Here is a 15,785-nt window from a genome sequence, read left to right as displayed (position 1 = left end):
CTCACGTTACTAGGCCAGTACTGAGTGGACTACTAGAACAGGCAAATCCTAACCATAGCTCAAGCTGGAGGCACACAATTGAAAACAATTAGCAAACTGTGCAAGGCAGCTTGATGGCTACAGATGCTGATGTCTAAAGAAAACGAATGACAGATCAAGAAAGCTGGTAGAGAGGAGGCAGTGCCAATGTGGCACCACTCTACAAACCAAGGGATTAGAACGGCTTGGAGGCCATGGAAGAGATACAAGAAGAAACCCCAGAAAAGGACATAATAGGTTTCAAGCCAAATTGAATAGATTAAAAACATGGAGAAAGTTCCAAGCTGATTAAAAATCTTTAATTTAGTCAGAAATTCCGTAGGATAAGTATAAAAAGTATGTTCCCATTTTGTTTCCACTTTACAGATGCTAAAATTTTCTCTGGAGCACAGAGTTGCTCAGTTAAGGGGCTCTAGAATATTCCCAGGAAAAAGGTCTTAAACCATGTCACATTTTTCTTTTTCTTTAAAAGATAGGACCTTGCTCTGTTTGATGACCAGAGTTGGAGTGAGTGGTGCGATCTCAGCTCACTGCAACCTCCTCCTCCCAGGCTCAAGCGATTCCCCCACCTTGGCCTCCCAAAGTGCTGGGATTACAAGCATAAGCACTGCACCTGGATTTTTTTTTTTTTTAATTTCTGTGACACACCCCGTGTTTCAAGGAAACAAAATCACAACACGAAGAAACATCTTCCATCCAGGCAAAAGGAAAAGAAAGTCACTGACAAAGCTGGAGAAGGACCCAGGTAGCCTGGGCTCCCAGGCGGACTCAACACACAGCTGTCTGCTGTCTCCCCGAGTGTTTTTAAATTAAGGGTTTGTTGATGGAATTCTTCTTCAGTCAAGCAAAATTCGGGGACTGACAGGTAATAGAGATGAGGACCCTAGACAGAGGGGACCACAAGCTCTGGGCTCCTCTCCTTGCCCAGCAGGTACCCGCTGACTGTGCTATAGCTCCGGCACTCAGTGGGATATTTATAGCTGCCTTTAAATTTACCCAGCTCTCCATAAAGCGAGGTAATGGGGCGCCCTTTACTGCTGCTAGTGGTGATTGTCCTAACATTCTTTAATTAGCAAAAAGCGTTGGCACAGCCACTTTCAAAGCATTTGATCTTACTGTCCTGGTGTTCCCTATTTCAGGCTCAACAGCCCCGACTCCCTTTGGAGAAAATGCACTTGAGCCAATTTGAAAATGACAGGCTTATGTGTACATGAGCACAGATTATGTATTTGTGCACCTATGCTCACTCCTCACATATTCACAACTGCCAAGAACCCGTGAGCCTTTATGATACCTCCATAAAACTCTCCTTCATAAATCTGTCAGCAAGGGGCTAGGAATTCTAAAAATTGAGAACTGGAGACCCTCAAGGTCACTAGGATTCTCCTTCATTTTTCCAGTATTAAATAAAAAATCAGGCTAGCAATTTCTCACCTGCTTCTTCAAAGAATGTAAGTAGAGCAGGGTAGGGCTAGGGCTATTGATAAAATTAGGAAGGCCTGAGCTCTTACCCATGTGGGACATCAAAAACAGTCCTCATCCCTCTGAAATAATAAACTCACTGCTATGGTCTAAGTATTGGAAACAAGATGCAGGGGCCTCTGCTCTTGTGGGGATGCACAATAGACAGTCCATAAACAAGACAATTTCAGATAATGGAAAATAAAATGAGAAAAATAAAGCTGGGTGATATGACTGTGATTGAGTGGGGCTACTCTGGACAGGATAGCCCCCTGAATATGTGGGGGAACATTTTAGGTTGTGGGGAGAGTAAAGGCCTTAATGGGGAGAACCATGTAAGAGTATTCCAGGAAAAGAAAGAAGACCAGTGTAGCTGAAGTGCAGGGAATGAGGAGGAAGACGATAAAACCTGAGGGCAGAGGTGCAGGCAGGGATGAAGGCTTAGGGCCTGTGGGCCATGGGAAGCAGTATGGTTGTTATTCAAACTATGAGAGGAAGACACTGGGGCATTTTAAGCAAATCAATAACAAAATCTGATCTACTGTCACAAAGATCACTTTGGTTGCTATGGAGAAGAGACTGTAGAGGGCAAGTGTAAAAATCTATGTCTTGAATAGATTAATTTCTTAGTTTTGAATAAATGTTCTGTGGTTATGTAAGATATTAACTCACATAAGAGAAAGCTGGGTGAAGCACATATGGGAACTCGGTACTATTTTTGACCTGTCTATAAGTCTAAAATTACCTCAAAAAAAAAAAAAAAAAAAAAAAACCAACCCAGTAACTGTTAAAAACAAATAATGAAAAACATCTCATACCTTAAATGAAGAATTGAAAGTTATAAATTAGGTGCAATAACAAAAGCAGGTATCTAGAAGAAAAGAATCCCCTCAATAACTGACTTTGAACAAGACAGCCTCTTCTATACCGGTTTCCATATTAGAAAATAATAGATGCTACGACCATTACTATTTGCTGAGATTGTGATTTCCTTTACTTGCTTCTAGTTCAACAACAGCATGAAATAAGTTATTAATCCCACTTTACACGTGAAGAATCTGGGGCTTAAACAACTAACCTATATATACGCGGTATGTAAGAGGCAGAACTGGGGTTTAGACTCAGGTCTGTCTGACTCGAGAGATGCTCTGCATCCACCAGTACACCATAATGCCCACTAGCATGCACACACACAGACACGCACATGCTCTTATGTGGCACATTTTGTATTAGTCCATTTGGGAAAAAATATTGTTTTGGGTCTTCTCCAACCAAAATCTGAATAATTTTAAGCATACACTGTGTGTCTGTGAAGAGGCTAATTGTAAGCGTAGGCATGGATTAATGATCACATTTACGTTTCAGATACCTGAAAAGCCACTCTATTCATAGCTCTCAGTTCCACATCTGTACCTGCTGGCCCTGATCTGGAGGTATCCCTTAATCTCCAATGAACATGAAGCTCAAAATTTCTAAGACTTAGATACAGCGGAGCCAAATTTGGTGGCAATGCCAGGAGGTACTTTTGGTGTTACTACTGGTAAATGCTTAAGTGTTCCAATATCTTTGGGATAAAATCTAGAGACAATGTAAAGAGAAAGTGAGAAAATCATTAAGAATGGAATCACAAAGAAACAGAAAATAAGAGACAGATTTCTCCTGATTGTGTCTTGTCAGCCTGCCCCCTTCTCTTGGCTGATGTGATGTTTCCTGATTGAGAGACTCTCTCCCTTCCCAGTGGGAAGACCCAACAGCCACACAGCTTCTGCTTGGCTCCCCTACCCTTCACAGGCACAGGTATAGGGAAGAGTCACCTGCTGGTTGTCAGATGCATTGTCCCTTTCCCCTTCATCTTAAATGACACATCACAGCATCACAGTGGTTGAGTTTGGGCTCTGTACTGAGACTGAAACCTGGCTCTATCACTGTAATGGGCTGAATGAACCCCTAGAAAAATAGGGGTACAGCCTCATTCCCAGAACCCTGTGACGGTTAACCTATTTGAAAATGATGTCTGCAAAGACCCATTTAAATTAAGGATCTTGAGATAAGGAGATCATCCTGGATTATCCAGGTAGGCCCTAAATCCAATGACAGGTGTCCTTGTAAGTCACAAAGAGGAGAGAGGCAGACAGAAAAGGAGAAGGCAATGTGGCCATGGAGGCAGAGACTGAAGTGATACAGCTATAAATCAAGGAAGGCTGACAGCCACCAGAAGCTGGCAGGGGCAAGAGGCAAGGAATGATTCTCCCCTAGGGCCTCTGGAGGGAGTGCAGCCCTGCCAGATTTTGAACTTTTAGCCTCCAGAACTGTGAGAGAATATATTTCTGCTTTAAATCACCAACTATGTGGTGATTTGTTATGGCAGCCTCAAGAAAAAAATTTAATCACTCATTAGTAGTCAGTTCTGTGATCCTGAGAACACTTCTTAAATTCATCTGCAAAATGGGGAAATCTGATGGTACCCATCTCACAGAGCTGTTGTGAGGAGCAAATATGTGTAACTTAACGCAGTACCAAGTACCTATCAACGCTGCAGTAAATGTTGCTATTAAAACCATTATTACTGCTATACATAGGCAATTAAAGAGGAAAAGCCACAAGGGCCTGGAATGGGCCAGTGTACCTACAGAAGTGCATTTTCAGGGCTCCTGGCTGAACCTCTCTTTTCAATTTGAACATGTAAGTGACTGTGGCTAGACCACGTGCAAAGGAGGCAGAGTGCTAGCTGGGAGGTTTGCCCCATCACTCGAGCCTGACAGCCCACAAAGAAACTGTAAGCCCTAGAAACTTAGTCTTAGAGAAGAGGGAAAGGCCTCTCCATTCTATCTCTTTACCGTTTGTACTAAGCACTGTGTCTTTTCTTAGCCAAGGTTTTTAAAAATTGCTCTTGATGGGACCTGGAGGGAGAATGCTTTTTTATCCTTTATGGTCCACTCCCTTCTGACTTCCTTAAAGAGCTGAGTCCTTGGGGGAAAAGAACAGTGGATTCTAAGCACACTCAGAAGAGTGGGTAACTCTAGAACAGCTGTCTTGCCTTGAATCATCAGGCTCCAGGAATAAAATCCATTCCCTTTATGACTGTGGGTAGTAATGGCACAGCCAGCCTCACTATGGGATCACAGGCAAGAAAAATAACCTTCCCTTTGCAATTCTGATTTTACTTATTAAACAGAAAATTCGTGGCTAGTTGTCCCTGATAGGTGTTTGCACACGTGGGTGGAACTAAGACACACACACACACACACACAATGTGTTCATTACCTTGGAAAGAAGGCAGTCACTATTTCCATGTAGACCATTCCTACTTTTTATTATTACTGATTCACCAACTGATATCTTTCCTTCCCTTTGTGGAGGGCAATTTCCATACTTTTTTCTTTCTAGTTTCCCAAATTCCTTTTATGTCTTTGCTCCTGTTCTGTTCCTGCCACTGATGGACCAACCCTTAAAAGAGGCCCCAAAGCCTATTTGGTGGCAAAACCATACCCTGCTCACTCCTGGAACACCCTATGAGGCATTATGGACATCTAGTGGCTGCTCAGGATAATGCCTCAGGGATGCATATCAGGTTAGGGAGTGGTCTAGCCCTGGGCTTTACTAAGGAACCCAATTATCCTGGCTGGGTGGGAGAGTCCTGGGTCCTCTAGATGACCATTTCTGTCATTTTCTATTGGGGACCCAAAGTCACTAGGAAGTGCAGACTGGTGCTATTTAAGACTCTTCTTTATCCCAATCCAGCAAAGCATAGTTGCACTGGCATATAAGCCCACATTAGACAGGCATTTGGAAATATGTTCAAGGCCCAGGTTTAAATGCCAATTAGCCATACATTGTCACTTTGACTGAGGAACTGAGGTTAGAAAGGACAGACTCTGATACTAATCAGTCATGTAGCTTTAGGTAAGTCACTCTGCCTCTCTGAGCTTTATCAGTGACATCTGCAAAGTGAGAGGTTAAATCCAGATAATCTCCAAGGTCCATTTTAGTTTAACATTCTGTGATCTATGTGTCTTTTTAGTAGCTGGGAAAACACAGTCCGATTTGCTCTGCTCCGGCACTGTGGATCTCTAGATTAAATGAAGAAAGCATTCTCACTTAACTTTGTGGCCCATTTCCAAGACTCGGCTACAGTCCTAAAGGATCAACCTTCTTCACAGAGCTACATATCTGAGATGGGGCAGGAATCATGGACTAAGAGAGTGGTAAGAAACTTTCTAATCCATTTCCTTGATTTTATAAATGGAAAAACTGATGTTTAGAGCTATTTTAAGATTTGTCACATGTCTAACCAGTGGGAGAAAGGGGACTAGAACTCAGGTATCCCAATCTTAGCACAGGGCTCATTCTACAATACCAGGCTGCTGACACAGGCCTTGCCCAATCACTGCTGGCTTTTTAAGCTCTCTCTGGCATTATCACAGCAGTCTCCCTGTGTGAAACTGCAAGTGAAAACAATCTGAATCCAGTGTCTCTTCCTCTTAGGGTTTAAGTAGCCTTCTTCCCTTCTTATTCTTTGGTGGCACCATTCCAAATCCAAGAAGCAGTCAGAGCCACAGGCGGTGAGGAGCAAGATGCCATGGCTAGATGGTACTTGGGTTACCAAAATGAGAAGCTGCAGTCCCACTTTTAGCTCAGAAGGGCTGTGTGCAACAACAGCCCCACAGCCTCCTCTGTAGTCCAGTTAGCAGGTTCAATGGTGCTTTCCTGGCCCAGCTGGCTTACAGGGGGCAAAGAAGCCTGGTGTAGAGCTCGACAGAGCTTGGGCATAGTCACCTTCATGGATGGCAGTCACAAATACTTACTGAGAGACAACCTCATTACTAAGTACTGGTCTGACCCAGGTCGGCCCCCACTTTCATCTACCTTTACAGTGTGGGGCAGCAGCTTTCATTTGTGGAGCCTGGAGCTGAACAGACAGGGTTTGAATTTGCCTACAGTAGCAGGGGACCAGCCCAGGCAGAGCCCCTGTTGCCTGAGGAAGGAGGGATAGTCATACTTAATCGTTGCCATCTAGACCCTCGCCAGGGGTCTCCTCGGGCAATAGACGACTCTACTAGGTCCGTGCCAGCTATAAAGGAGCAGAACCTCTCACCAGAAAGTCTGAGTGTCCTCCACAGTCCTGTCAAGCTAGGTTCACATTTGAGTCTACTAGACGGTAGTGTCCTGCTTGAGACTAAGGATATGCGGATGGGGTTTCAGTCAAGACATAAAAAGAGCTGCTAAGGGGCCCAGATGGAATTAGTATCAGGGTTTGATTTACCTCCATGTCTCCCTCATTCTTTTTCTTGATGAGAATTCATTTTCTCAGCCCGTCTCCTACCCTTCATCTTCTCTGACACATCCTTCACTGAACTTTCCTACAGTCTTTCTCTCCTCCCCCCTCCACTTGTCTCCACCATTTACTCTATGCAGAGTAGACACAGCAGGCATTCTTGTTAGTGATGAAAACATCAGACTCAGGGTTTGAAGGCTGGATGGAAAGGCTGGCTCTGTTACTTTCTACTGTGTGACCTTGGGCAAGTTATTTGCCTGCCTGAGCTCTAAGCGCCTTCATCTGTGAAATGGAGACAAGTGTGGCAATTACTTTCACTGGGTAAATGAAGATTAAACAAGAACAGATATAAGTTCTTGGTATGGTGGATGGTACATAGTAGATAAGCATCCCAGTAAATGACTGTTGAAGTGGATGAATGAAACCTGAGTTCTCATCCCACTAGAATACTTTGGGGAATCACTTCCACATCCAAGTTTCTTGACATCTGAGACATGCTGAGGCTCAAATCCACTATCACTTACTAGTGACCCTAGGCAACATGTTTGACTCATATAAAATGAATAATAGGGCTGCAGTGGAATACAGAGTAAGGGTTCAATAAATAGAAACTATCAAGGTTATTATTTGACAGCAAATGGTAACAGAAAGGTCTTGGTAAAGAATGGGGACTCCAACTTGCCTACAAAGGAACCGTTTCCAGGACTTCAAGTATTCCATGGCGTATTTATTAAAGAGGTTCAGGTTACTGGACAAAAGACAATACTCAGAAATGGGTGTGGTAGAGACCAGAAAGCTGAGAAATCTGGGACCTCCTCGTTCTTAAGCAACAGCCCACGCGCAGGTGATGAGGGTTTATCAAGCGAGCCTGCCAGAAATCACACGGGGAGAGGGGTGGGAGATGAGGAGTCTGGAGGCAGCTCTTGAAGGGAAGGGACATTAAGCCACACTATATTCTACTGGACCGGCTTCCCAGGACTCAGCTACAGATTGCCCCACCCACAGTCGGCAGAGAAAGAGGCAGTCTTTTTTCAGGGCGGGTGGGAAAAAGCTGACCTAGTCCTGTTCTCCTACACTAGTCTGTCAAATGCCTTAAGGTCTCCTACCAGAAATAGGAGCAAGAATTCCACCCCCACTCCCAACCGCTACCCCTGGCTGCTACGCAGTTCTTCTCAGAGTCCTAGCCCAGGAAGGGCTGGAGAGCTCACAGGGTAGGGGGCTCAGCCGCCCGCCTCCCTTCCCCCAGTTCTCTGGGGACAGCGGGGAGCAAGGGGCGACTCCAGGCAGCGAAGACTGAGAAGCCGCGGCTGCAGCTCCATGAATGAACGGGCTGTGTCCTGCCGGCCTCTGTGCTGTCCCAGGTTGTCATTCCCCAGCTCATCGCACTTGGTCATTCCTGCCACTGTTTCCCGCCCCCGCAACCCTCATTAGGGAAACTCTCATTTAAAGCCCCAGTGAGAGCACAGGAGAGGTGAGGCAGAGCGAAGGAGGGGCCGGCGGCAGTGCAGCAGCGAAGCCCGGGCTCTCGGTCCTGGGAGCCTCGTGGCCCCCGCCGCCGTCCCCCGAGTTCCCACCACGCAGTTCCGAACTCCGAGCGCGAGTCTGCGGCCCGGGCGGCGCGGCGAGGCGCCCCGTCAGCAGTCAGCGGGGGTGAGGATGACGCGGGCCGGGCGAGAGGCAGGCCAAATGCAGCATCCCCGCCGCGCGCCGCTGGGCCCCTGAGCCCCGCTCTTCACAGCCAGAGGGCCCTGGGTGCGGGCCGGAGGGCGGGGGCCGGCGCGGGCTCTCCCGCCGCAGCCCCGCGCCGCTCCAGCCTATCAGCGGCCACCCAACTGCTCCCTCCGACCGGCCCAAAATAGCTGCGAACGCCTGCGACTTGCGCGCGGCCCCTCACTTGACGCTCACTCCGGCTCGCTCGCCCGCTCGCCCTGGCCCCGCTCCGCTAGTCTAGAGGGGGCGGGGAGGAAGCGGCCCGGGGAGGGGGGAGGGGGGAGGGGGAGAGAGGAAGAGAGGAAGAGAGGAAGGAGGAAGGAGGAAGGAGGAAGACTGGCGGCCGGAGGCGCGGGGCTGCGCGGCGCCGGCCGGCGCCGGCGTTAACCCCGCGAGGCAGGCGGCGGAGGGGGAGCGGCGCTAATACATAAGAGCACTGCATCACGCTAATCTTCTCCCAGAACAGTATGCGTCAGCAGTACATTCACGTTCTGACTGAAGGACAAAAGGATGAGAGAGCAGTCTGCGTGGCTGCCGCCTGCAACACCGCGAGCCCGGCGCGAGGAGGAGACGGTGGGCGCCGCGCGCAGGGGCCCCGCTGCTGCCGCCGCCGCCGCCGCCGCTAGCCAGCGGAGACTATGTTCCCGGGCTCCGGAGCGTTTCCCGCAGCCGCGACCACCCCTCACATCTGCCGTGCAGCCGTCCACGGGGGGCCCTGGGGGCCGAACCGACTCTCTCCCGACACATCCGAACCGGCGGCCCCGGGGCCGGGGACGGCGGCAAGGGGTGGCCGCCGGGGGGGCCGCCGCCCCGGACCCGGCCCCCCCGGACTTGAAGGGGCCTGGCGCCGCGCGCTCCTCCGGCCGGCGGACCGGGTCCGGGCGCAGCCGCCACGCCGCTGGTCCTCGGGGGCCGGACGGATCGCCACCCTGCGCGCCGGCAGCCGGCGGACTGGAGAACTGACCCCTGTTTTTGTCTCTTCCACCTTCCGAGAAGAGGCGAGGAGAAAGGGGGTGTGTGTCTGGGGAGGGCGAAGGCGCCGCGAACACCTCCTCTTAACTCTCGCCTCCCGGCGAGCTCACGACCGCAATCAGCTGCCGCCGGCCCGGAGCGGCCAACGCCGGGAGAGGGAGCGCAGCATCAAGCGAGTGCGGCCTGGGCGGCTTCGGGGCGCCCCCGCACTCCCTCCGGCGGCGGCCCGGAGAGCGGGCCGGGGCCGCGGGAGCGCACTTTGGCGATGAAGCGCCTTCCCCCGCGGCTGGAGCGAGCCGGTGCCAGGGTCCAAGGACAAAGCCGGGAAGCGCTGGTGGCGCCGCTCCTCGGGCGGAGGGGGGGGCATGCACCTGCATAGCCCGCCGGGCCTTGGCTCTCCCAGGCGCGCCTCAACTCCGCGGCTTCGCCGGCTTCGGCTCCGGCTCCGGATTTACTAGAGGCCATTTTGTCTCCCCCACCCCTTCCCTCCCCTCCCCTCCCCTCTGCCCTCCCCGCCCCCACCACTTCCCCCTTTTGTTAATTAAAACTAAGAAGTCGGAATGGGAACGAGGTGCCCAGCTCCCGTGGAGAAAGCTTAAGGACACCACGCCAGTGCTTTCCTGCCTTCCTTCCGAGGTAGGTGACGGCGAACTGGGTGGGGACGGTTGCAGTGTGGGAGAGTCGTAGCTTTCGGAGGGCTTGCCTTGAGGGTGGGTTGGGAGACGAGGGGCCGCTCGAGTTTGGCAGGATTTTTTTCGGCCGATCCGCTCCGTCTCTCTAATCGCCCCTTCCCCACCTCCTTCTCCAGATGGAAAGAGGAGCTCCTAGCTCACTTAAGCCGGGGTAGGGCTGGTTCTCCTTTCCGAGCCAAAATCCCAGGCGATGGTGAATTATGAACGTGCCACACCATGAAGCTCTTGTGGCAGGTAACTGTGCACCACCACACCTGGAATGCCATCCTGCTCCCGGTCGTCTACCTCACGGCGCAAGTGTGGATTCTGTGTGCAGCCATCGCTGCTGCCGCCTCAGCCGGGCCCCAGAACTGCCCCTCCGTCTGCTCGTGCAGTAACCAGTTCAGCAAGGTGGTGTGCACGCGCCGGGGCCTCTCCGAGGTCCCGCAGGGTATTCCCTCGAACACCCGGTACCTCAACCTCATGGAGAACAACATTCAGATGATCCAGGCCGACACCTTCCGCCACCTCCACCACCTGGAGGTCCTGCAGTTGGGCAGGAACTCCATCCGGCAGATTGAGGTGGGGGCCTTCAACGGCCTGGCCAGCCTCAACACCCTGGAACTGTTCGACAACTGGCTTACAGTCATCCCTAGCGGGGCCTTTGAATACCTGTCCAAGCTGCGGGAGCTCTGGCTTCGCAACAACCCCATCGAAAGCATCCCCTCTTACGCCTTCAACCGGGTGCCCTCCCTCATGCGCCTGGACTTGGGGGAGCTCAAGAAGCTGGAGTATATCTCTGAGGGAGCTTTTGAGGGGCTGTTCAACCTCAAGTACCTGAACTTGGGCATGTGCAACATTAAAGACATGCCCAATCTCACCCCCCTGGTGGGGCTGGAGGAGCTGGAGATGTCAGGGAACCACTTCCCTGAGATCAGGCCTGGCTCCTTCCATGGTCTGAGCTCCCTCAAGAAGCTCTGGGTCATGAACTCACAGGTCAGCCTGATTGAGCGGAATGCTTTTGACGGGCTGGCTTCACTTGTGGAACTCAACTTGGCCCACAATAACCTCTCTTCTTTGCCCCATGACCTCTTTACCCCACTGAGGTACCTGGTGGAGTTGCACCTACACCACAATCCTTGGAACTGTGATTGTGACATTCTGTGGCTAGCCTGGTGGCTTCGAGAGTATATACCCACCAATTCCACCTGCTGTGGCCGCTGTCATGCTCCCATGCACATGCGAGGCCGCTACCTCGTGGAGGTGGACCAGGCCTCCTTCCAGTGCTCTGCCCCCTTCATCATGGATGCACCTCGAGACCTCAACATTTCTGAGGGTCGGATGGCAGAGCTTAAGTGTCGGACTCCCCCTATGTCCTCCGTAAAGTGGTTGCTGCCCAATGGGACAGTGCTCAGCCACGCCTCCCGCCACCCAAGGATCTCTGTCCTCAACGACGGCACCTTGAACTTTTCCCACGTGCTGCTTTCAGACACTGGGGTGTACACATGCATGGTGACCAATGTGGCAGGCAACTCCAACGCCTCGGCCTACCTCAATGTGAGCACGGCTGAGCTCAACACCTCCAACTACAGCTTCTTCACCACAGTAACAGTGGAGACCACGGAGATCTCGCCTGAGGACACAACGCGAAAGTACAAGCCTGTTCCTACCACGTCCACTGGTTACCAGCCGGCATATACCACCTCTACCACGGTGCTCATTCAGACCACCCGTGTGCCCAAGCAGGTGGCAGTACCCGCGACAGACACCACTGACAAGATGCAGACCAGCCTGGATGAAGTCATGAAGACCACCAAGATCATCATTGGCTGCTTTGTGGCAGTGACTCTGCTAGCTGCCGCCATGTTGATTGTCTTCTATAAACTTCGTAAGCGGCACCAGCAGCGGAGTACAGTCACAGCTGCCCGGACTGTTGAGATTATCCAGGTGGACGAAGACATCCCAGCAGCAACATCCGCAGCAGCAACAGCAGCTCCGTCCGGTGTATCAGGTGAGGGGGCAGTAGTGCTGCCCACAATTCATGACCATATTAACTACAACACCTACAAACCAGCACATGGGGCCCACTGGACAGAAAACAGCCTGGGGAACTCTCTGCACCCCACAGTCACCACTATCTCTGAACCTTATATAATTCAGACCCATACCAAGGACAAGGTACAGGAAACTCAAATATGACTCCCCTCCCCCAAAAAACTTATAAAATGCAATAGAATGCACACAAAGACAGCAACTTTTGTACAGAGTGGGGAGAGACTTTTTCTTGTATATGCTTATATATTAAATCTATGGGCTGGTTAAAAAAACAGATTATATTAAAATTTAAAAACAAAAAGTCAAAACAAAAATATTTTCTAACTTGTAAGTTCTATTTAAAGGGGATGAGGGGAATCCTGGGAACGTTGTGGGGTACAAGCCACAAGTTAACTTGCTATGCTGCCAGAAGGGATTTCTGGTATAAGGTTGAAATTGCTGAGATAAAATAAACTAAAACAACAAACATCCCTAAAGAGGTAGGATGTGGGCTGCTGAGGGGGCAAGAGGGATAGACTGAATCTGTCATTTTTTAGAAGATGCTTCATAGGACACAGGAATATCCATTTCTACAGACATCTTTCTTAAGCCGAGAGCTGTCTTTGCAGAATTATCTTATTAAAAAAATACAAAAAAAAAGCACCATGAATTTGTACTGTGCCAAAATGTTAGTGGCAATAATATTTTTCTTCAGAGGCTAAGGGGAAGATAGATCTGTACATGTATTTTAAGCAGGAAAACCACCAAAATTCAAACGAACCCTTAAAGGGGCTGAGTCTTTGTCCATGTGCACAAGTCTTGGGGGTCTGTGCACTGGGACACACATGTGCCTTGCCTGACAGAATGCTTAGGAAGGAGCAGAGAAGGACGGGAGCTGGCGTAGCTCTCAGTCTAATGCTTTCACATTGCACCAGATTCCTGCAGTTGGGCTTAACCCACTCTGCAAGGCATGTGTCTATTCAGGGTTTCCCAGGAGGAGGAGGAGGCCCCTGAAGGGGTGCGGCAGCAGGGGGTTGGGAAGGGAGGGTAAAGCAGAGAGAATGTATTCACAGGAGGCCATAAATTAGCATTGTGCCATGTCCACCTGTTGTTCCTGGAATCTGACACATGATTGTAGACGATGGCATTTTATGATTTTTAAAAAAGATTTTGTTTGTTTTAAGGTGGAGAGGGAGGAGAAGCCTGAATTGGGGAGCTTGGGAGTGGAAGCTTTTCTCATGCTTGTGATTTGGTGACTCTTCTAAATGCTGATTCATTAGGGATTATTACAGCGGATGTCAACTGGTTGTGGTGATGGGGTGGGGGCAGAACATGAGTAGCAAAGAAAAGGGAGAGACGAAAAAGGGTACAGGCTAATCATGTAAAGTAATGAAGCCTTTCCCAACCAGGATGGTTCACAAAAAAGCTGTGAGATCCACAGTTACAAGTGACAACGCATGCACACATGGAGTTCCACATGGGGTCCTGTTGAATGGAGCACACTGAGGGGAAGCTTCCCTCTCCCAGGCCACCTCAGGAGAAGGTGGAAGAGAAAGGGTGGGCATGGGTGGGGAAGGCAGAGATCTCTGTTATTCTGGTCCATTTAATGATGTAACTTCTTTCAGTTATTATTTTAGCTTTAAAAGGAAATAAGGGGTTCAGATTTGAAAGGGGGTGGTATGGGTGGGGGTGGGGAATTGCCAACAAAAGAACACTGATTGTAATGTGAGAAAAGTGTATTTTTGTATTTTAATAAATATTGTTGAATTTTTAATTCAATGTCCCCAAAGGGTTAAATTGAATAAGACCCTGAACCTATAGATTCTTATGAGCCAATCATTTCTATTTAATAAAAAAGCGGGGAGGGGAGGGGAGGGTAGAGGTATGATGGGGGAAAGACAAATGTTAAATTATTTTCAAGTATGGGAAAATGCTAAAGCTGTCAACCTTTCCTTAGCTTAAATAAAAGCACCCCGATTCTAGTGCACCTTCCACAAGCTAACTGTGTTAGTCCCTGGCTTTGTTGGGGGTATAATCAAATTCTCTATGCCCTGGAAAAGCAGGGGAAATGGGTCAGCCTCAGCTCCTGGGACCTGGCCAAAAGTTAAATGCCACCTCAGCAGAAGCTGCTGGTCAGGCAGCAACAGCTCTACCCGAGGAACCTGGGGGACCTGGATTTCAGAAGTCTGCAATAATGTAGTTTGGCTTAAATTTCCCACAGGCAGTGTTGCTTCTGTTCTCTGGGTGCTAAATAATCCAAACATGTCTTGGTGGTAGGTGTCTGTCTCCTGATGCTTACCAAGTAATAATGTCCAGAGAGGCTGCATGAATCAGGACCCTGCATTTCTTCAGTGCTAGTATTTATACTAATGCAGGGAATTGGGACTGAGTGGGTGTGAACTGTTTGGCACTGAGGAGGGAAAGAGAGGCAGGCAGCACTTCGCAGCAGTTGGCTAAGAAAGGGCCAATTCTTAATACTCCTAGGTATATACATCATTTCTGGGTATCAGTGTGCCAGCACATATGTATGAGCACACACTTATAAACTACCACTCACAGTTCTAGGCACCAAAGATCCGTTCCTCCTGCCTCTCCTTTACCATACCCCCAATAAAAAGAAAACTGCAGGAGAGCAAAGGGTGGAACTTGGCTAGGACCAGGTGAAAAGGCAAGAAATTACTCCCTTTCCTAGTGCCGCAAGACACAACTCAGGCTGTTTAAAACAGCTTCCTGGGTATGCATTCAGAGGAAATTGTGGAGGAAGTTGCTGTTTCAGAAATGAGGATGAGGAGCCAATTTCCTAACCACCCCCCCCCCTTTTTTTTTTTTGACAACTATTTGAGCAGACAGGGAATTATGCAGTAACTTTGCAATGACTAAGGGTCTGTGGCTAACAGTCTGAGGGGAGAGGTACAGAAATGGGCCTAAAACAATCTCGGGAAAGAGTCCTATGGACAAATGCATTTGTCCCAAGGAAGACTATATTCAGCTCCAATATGTGGGAGATGGACTTTTGAAAGGAACCTCAAAGGAGTTGGGGGAAACTAAGAATATGGATCCTAGATTTAAGTATCCTCAGAGCTGCAGGGAGAGTTCCTTGCCCCAGTAGGCCTGCCCTTTGATCTGTGCAGTTTCCACTTTTACAGCAGTAACCTTTCTTTGCTATCATGGGTATATCCTCCTCTGTAGCAGGCACTTGGGACAGCTTTTCAGAGAGGCATCCCGTGAGTACCAAAAATGCAGCCGTGAATGCTGTGACTCATCCTTGGCCAGGCCAAGGTTTGTTACCTAGAAATGGAACACGGGTCGGTAGCTCTTTGGGAGGTAGTTATAGCAACACATTGGATGTAAAGACTCTTGCTGATGATATGGAGTTAGAGAATTTTCATTATAAAACTGAAGGCCGTGAAAAATCATTTAGTCTAATCCCTTCACATTTTACAGTCAAAGAAACTGAGCCCCAGAGAAATTAAAAGACATATCCAAGGTCACACTGCTAGTGGAGGAGGTGGGACTAAAAGCCCAGGTCTCTTGACTCCTGAGTCAATGTGCTTTCTCACCCAGGCTGCTATTGGCTATCAAGAACATACTTAACTAGCAAAACACAGTTAAAATGGGACCTT

At 49.3% G+C, this 15,785-nt stretch overlaps 2 protein-coding genes across 2 annotated transcripts in view; one reads left to right on the top strand and one right to left on the bottom strand.

The window, feature by feature from the left end:
* The window catches only part of SND1 (staphylococcal nuclease and tudor domain containing 1), a 434,851-nt gene that overhangs the window by 52,015 nt on the left and 367,051 nt on the right, over window positions 1-15,785 (bottom strand). The window lies entirely within an intron of this gene.
* Window positions 9,356-14,638, top strand: LRRC4 (leucine rich repeat containing 4). Its single transcript, XM_032761639.2, has 2 exons — window positions 9,356-10,093; window positions 10,266-14,638. The coding sequence occupies exon 2, from the start codon at window positions 10,366-10,368 to the stop codon at window positions 12,325-12,327; it is 1,962 nt and encodes a 653-aa protein (XP_032617530.1). The 5' UTR covers window positions 9,356-10,093; window positions 10,266-10,365; the 3' UTR covers window positions 12,328-14,638.

This window comes from Hylobates moloch, unplaced genomic scaffold (genome assembly GCF_009828535.3).
Source record: "Hylobates moloch isolate HMO894 unplaced genomic scaffold, HMol_V3 SCAFFOLD_1, whole genome shotgun sequence".
Lineage (NCBI taxonomy): Eukaryota > Metazoa > Chordata > Mammalia > Primates > Hylobatidae > Hylobates > Hylobates moloch.
This window is presented reverse-complemented; position numbering and strand designations above follow the sequence as displayed.